Consider the following 5,893-nt stretch of genomic DNA (forward strand, 5'->3'; position numbering starts at 1 on the left):
TTGCCAGGTTGAGTGTGAAGAAACACATTTTCAGCCTGTGTCACTTTAGCCACACTCTGTGCGACCGTCTTCTTGGTAGCACGTGTGGTTCTCTTCAGGGTGAATGGCTCTACCTCGGGCCTGAGGCCAGAGGTCTGCACTTCGTGAGTAGCAGAGGCACAAGTTTTCTGACTATGCTGGAGCAGAAGGATTTGAGTTTCGAGAAGTCCCCAAACATCCTACATACAACGATAGTCCTCCATAGATAGGCCCAATGATTGCCCCATCCTCCTCCCTCCTATTGTCACCTTCCTCAATGAGCGCGGGCACGGTGGCGCCCACCACAGCATGTTGTTCCGTGCATTGCAATAGCAGGGAGTCCCCAACATGCGCGCCCTCAAGCAGCACCGGTGGGCAAATTTCATGTATGACCACCTCGCCCACGTCTGTGCATGGCTGCATGATTCCCCTCAGGGTGTGTCACCGACTCCACTACCACGCCACCCTCCAAAGAACGGGAGAGACTTGCGTGAGATCTGCGCTTAGTATGAGATCATGCGATCCAGCGTTGTGAGCCATCAGATAAGCATCCAGCGGTACAGATAGGCTCAGGTGGGTTTCCGATCAGGTCAGTGTTACAATTTACATTTACATCCTTGGGAAAGACCCTTTTAGTGGAAACCCTCTCCAGATAGATCTCGTCCCAGCAGCTAGTACCTTCCTGTCGTACAGGTCATTCCCCACCGACGGCGGCGGCGCAAAGCTCCTCCCCGTTCTCTAGTTCAGTCCAGGCGGCGGCGGTCGCCCCCTTGCCACAGCCATCTCTTCCTTTCCCGTCAACGGTGATTGACTAGCTCTTCCTCGTCTCCAACTCTGGACCAGGTAATCCCCTCCCATCATCCGCGGCAGCCTTCTTTCAATCTCATCTAACCCTAGACCACGAGATCTTTTCCCCACATCCAGTCTCCGTCCAATGCCGATGAGTACCGGTGCATATGGTATCGTTCCATGCTCGTTCTGGTGGTTATATTGGGGACAATTAGTGCTAACTATAATTTAATTGCAAGGACAAGTAGTATTCTATATGTTCTGACCCACCCGCATTGCATCATGCTAGTATTGGTTTCTTTTAAGTTGAATGTTCAATTTTGGTGCCTGCTACCATGTACGGCAGTCAAGAAAATTTATGTGATTGTGGTGCTTCTGATAAACACACATTATTTTTCAGTATTCAATTGGACCAATAATTCTTAGTCCTTAACCAAAATTTGTACTCCTGATTTTGAATTTTGCACTGACAAGTTCTAGAAATAAGTGGCCGGATGGCAAGCTTACTGAGATAATGTAGAGGTGAATGAATACCGTGACTCTGTTGAAGTTGGACTGGGGTTATCGATGAGAGAATACATATATTCAGTCCACACTTTTCATCCCCTTTAATTCTTGACGACCTAGTAGCAGTTTTCTGTGCACTATGCTAATAGTAATTTTGCTAAGTAAAGTAGTTAGCAATGCAAGCTACTCGGCATGAGACCATGTAACAGAAAGATAGTTTGATGTGGTAAAAATGCGTGGATAACGGACATACTGATTCAGTGAGCAGCGGCGATGATATATGCCAGTTCTAAGAAAAAGTATTTATATCTACATATCCACAACACGGGCAGACGTGGATATGTCTTGAAAATGGGATGTGCAGATTAAATCACTATGCTTGCTGTTTAAACATAAGTTTGATTCTTCAGTCTTGTTTCAACTCGAGAAGCATTAACTTCAATCCAGTAACCTACATTTTCTTGAGACTGGATCCAGTTCGTGATTTGTGCCACATTTTGACTTTTTTCTAGGGAAGCAGATAAGAGAAGGCAATCAGATTTTAGTTTCTCGTTGAAGGCAGTGAAACTGACCACAACATTGTTCTTCTAAATGGAGGAAACTAGCGCCACCTTGCCCTTGGGAGTGGCATGCACGACAAATCTTCATAGCGTACCAGCCCTCTCAGGTGAATTCTTGACATTGAGAGTGCTAATTATTTTGCTTCTTTATGACAATATATGTCTGTTTAAGGTTTTTTTTTTGCAGAATCGGTCCATGGCCTTGAATTAAGTGATGCCAACTCTTTTTCAGAGATTAATTCTGCTATGCCTCCTTTTGATGAATTCTCTACGCCTAAGAAGAGACAATGCTTTTCTCTAGATGTAAGTATAATGCAGATTTTTTTATGTGTGTTTATCTCTGATAAGATGTTCAAGTTTTTCTTCTCTTTGTAATTGTACCGATTATATTCAGGCTACCTTGGATTCAAAATGGTTCAGAATGCAGATTATCATAATATGCACTTCAAATTTAGGATGATCGCCTTATTTTCTGCGTGTTTACCTCTGACACGAGCACCTAATATCTTGTCAAAAAAATTATGGAAGTGGAGAAACATGTTACACAGTACCTGAAAACCTGAACGTTGCGTAGAATGTTAGGCGTGTAAAATACAGAAAAATTTCATGTGTAAAATGTGATCGATCTTTCCGAACTATGGGAACTGCATTTATTTAATGGCAGTCTTGTGTTCATTTGCAGGGTTCGTTGTATAAACCTCTGTGTGATGATGCACTCAAACCAACAGTAGGCATGACATTTGATGATATTGCTGTTGTGGAGACATTTTATAAGAAGTATGCACATCATGTGGGATTTGGTGTCCGTCTTGGAGCACAAAGGCTTGTGAACAATGTAATTCAGTGGAAGCGTTTCTTATGCTCAAGGGAGGGATACCGGTCCACGAAAGGTACTTATGTTGTTAATTGCTTGAACACAAATACTTCAAGTAAAAGACGCAAGGTGAAATTAACTAGGTGTGGATGTGATGCTCACATTTATGTCAATTGGGATGATAATGGGAAATATAAGATAGCTTCAATGGTTGAACACCACAATCACGAACTAGTGTCTCCTAGCAAGCAACACTTGATTAGATCAAACAGGAAAGTAAGTGAGAAGGTGAAGTCAACACTATTTGATTGCCACAAAGCTAGCATCGGCCCAGCCCAAGCATATAGGCTACTCCAAGTTGGTGAAGGGGGGTTTCCAGATGTGGGATGCATGAAGAAAGACGTGCAGAATTACTATTCTAGGTTCAAAAATAAAATCAAGAATTGTGATGCTCAAATGCTAGTGGACCAATTTGGTAGATTGAAGGAACTCAACCCTGGTTTTTTCTTTGACTATGAAGTTGACGAAGTTGGTACATTGTTGCGTTTGTTTTGGGCAGATGCAACTAGCAGGAAAAACTACAAGCATTTCCATGATGTGTTGTCCTTTGATTCCACATATAGCACTAATCAGTATGACTACATTTTTGCGCCCTTCACGGGCATCAACCATCATATGCAAAGTGTCTTCTTAGGGGGTGGGTTCTTACTCAATGAGACAACTGAGGACTACTTATGGTTGTTTGACATATTCCTTAAATGCATGGATGGGGTTGCGCCTAGTGTTATTATAACAGATGAGTGTGGTAGCATGAGGAACGCTATCAAGGCACTTCTACCCCATACCACGCATCGGTTGTGCATGTGGCACATTATGAAGAAGGTTCCTGAGAAGGTCTCTCTCGAATTGAGAAGTGATGAATTATTCTACAAGAGGTTGGACTCGTGTGTGTGGAATTCTGAAACACCTACAGAATTCGAAGAAAGTTGGAAGTCTCTAATATCAGATTTTGGCTTGCAAGAAAATGAGTGGTTTGCAAAATGTTACCTGATTCGTGGGTCATGGGTGCCAGCATATTTCATGGACATTGCCCTAGCTGGTATTCTCAGAACCACCTCTAGGTCAGAGAGTGAAAACTCACTTTTCAAGAATTTCATCCGTCGGAAGCTTGCATTTGTTGAGTTTTGGCTTAGGTTCGACACAGCCTTGAAATGTCAGAGGCAAGAGGAGTTGATTGCTGACCACACAAGCGTACATACAACACCTAGATTGCAGACATGTTGGGAAGTGGAAAGACAGGGCAGCATACTTTTCACTCATGAGGTCTTTGCCTTGTTTCAATCAGAGGTACTTGCTGCTAGAGAGCATTGTGATGTCCAGGACACTATGACTGTGGGAGAGCTGAAGATTGTTTCCATTAGTGATCAAAGTCATCGGAAAAACAAGGTAAGAGACGTGCATTTAGAGACAACAACCATGATTGCTAAATGTTCTTGCAAGCTCTTTGAGTCCAAGGGCATTGTGTGCCGCCATGTCATACGCGTCTTGAGGGGTGCAAAGATAAATGAGCTTCCAACCTTTTATGTACTCAAAAGATGGGAGAAAATGTGCAAAAGGTAATTACTTTCCATAGTTCTATCAAAATTTGTAAGTGTTAGCTCTACTCACAATGTTATCGCTTTCCTGTAGGGATATTGTATTTGACAACGAAGGGAATGCACTAGAAGATAATCCGATTGACTGCATTGACATGGATACTAGAAGAAATATCTCGATGGCACGGAACAAATTAGAAGATATCATCCGATGTGCTAAAAAATCGAGCGTAGCACTTGACTCACTCAATATGGGTCTGTGCAATCTTGAATCTGTTGTCTTGCAGTCTGCCTCCGTTGTTCCTCAAACTACACAAGAAGAACAAGAATCATACGTCGGTAGCACCATGCCTGTCCAAGTTGATATCCTAACACCGACCGCTGTCAATGCGAGGGGTACATGCTCACGAATTAAGGGCCACAGAGACAATGAAAAGAAGGCAGGGTCAAATAAGAAGAAATTAGGGGTTACTCTACGGGTACCGCGCACTTGCAGAACATGCAAGGAAGTTGTGTTACATGACAGTCGTATCTGTCCGAAGAAAAAATAAAAATGGTTGTCTAAGTATGAACGCTACTACTAGATGTTTGTTCTTGTTAAATTCTTGATGCCTGACATGTCCTAATTAATGAGTTGAAATATTGGTTCAGTGGACTAAGTATTTTTTCCATTGCATCCCGTAAGACTCCCATTTGTGCTTATATATTTATTCTACTTCCTGTTGACTTCATGTATTAGACGAGAGAGCAGGCTTGTATAAATTTAGTGCTAACAGTGGGTTGAATGAAAGAGTTGGTGCACTGGTAGAACATGAACAGCCATGATCTCATAACCTGGGCGCGGAAGAAAGTTTTGCCATGTCAATGCTCACCAATTCATATTTTTGAATGGACAATACTTAGTTGACTGGTACAGAAACTAGACTGTCTGTGCAAATTGTACATAAACATATCTGGAGGGGGTTTCCACTAAAAGATTTTTTTTTCAAGGATGTAAATGTAAATTATACCACTGGTCTGATCTGAAACCCACCTGAGCCTATCTGTACCGCTGGATGCTAATCTAATGGCTCAAAACGCTGGATCACATGATCTCATACAAAGAACTGCTTGTGTCCACCGTGCACCGCACAGCGACCAACTCCCGTTCCTTGGTCGCTGCGCGAACGAACTGAGCTGGCCCCACCAACACAGTGGGTGGCCCTTTGTCCTTATCTCTCGCCTGCACAGATGTGGGGCCAGAGGGTGGCGTGCCCACCACTGGCACGAACTCGCCCGGCTCCATGATTGGTTGTGAAGGCTCTTGAACCAGGGCCAGCTGCCACTCTATGCGCGTGGGGCCCGTAGGCCGCTCGATGATAGGGGACACGACCAGCCCCAACTCGCCACATGCCGACTTGCTGGGCAGAGCGTGCTGGGCCCGCGGAGCGGACGCCAGCACTAAGCCCGACTGGCCAAAAGGAGGAAGCACACGCATTGGCTCCTGGCGCGCAGCTGTCTCCCCGCCTCGGCCGTTTGAAATTTGGCCGCGCTCTCTTTCCATTGCTTCTGTGGGACCCAACGCTGGCGTGAGGTGGTCAAAAGCAGATGACCTGTGCACTAGCCTGCTC

The 5,893-nt window shown here is 44.3% G+C and overlaps 1 protein-coding gene across 4 annotated transcripts; it reads left to right on the plus strand.

Annotated features, from left to right (window-relative positions):
• The first annotated feature begins 675 nt into the window (after window positions 1-675).
• LOC119328994 (protein FAR1-RELATED SEQUENCE 5-like) lies at window positions 676-5,018 on the plus strand. 4 transcript variants are annotated; one of them, XM_037601998.1, is made up of 6 exons: window positions 676-861; window positions 1,827-1,981; window positions 2,062-2,177; window positions 2,557-2,764; window positions 3,248-4,304; window positions 4,378-5,018. In XM_037601998.1, the coding sequence occupies exons 2-6, from the start codon at window positions 1,906-1,908 to the stop codon at window positions 4,832-4,834; spliced, it is 1,914 nt and encodes a 637-aa protein (XP_037457895.1). In that variant the 5' UTR covers window positions 676-861; window positions 1,827-1,905; the 3' UTR covers window positions 4,835-5,018. The 4 variants fall into 4 exon arrangements, with proteins under 4 accessions (XP_037457895.1, XP_037457874.1, XP_037457889.1 ...); XM_037601977.1 differs by having other exon boundaries at window positions 2,557-4,304; XM_037601992.1 differs by having other exon boundaries at window positions 2,107-2,177; window positions 2,557-4,304.
• Window positions 5,019-5,893: the final 875 nt, after the last annotated feature.

This window comes from Triticum dicoccoides, chromosome 1B, assembly GCF_002162155.2.
Source record: "Triticum dicoccoides isolate Atlit2015 ecotype Zavitan chromosome 1B, WEW_v2.0, whole genome shotgun sequence".
NCBI lineage: Eukaryota > Viridiplantae > Streptophyta > Magnoliopsida > Poales > Poaceae > Triticum > Triticum dicoccoides.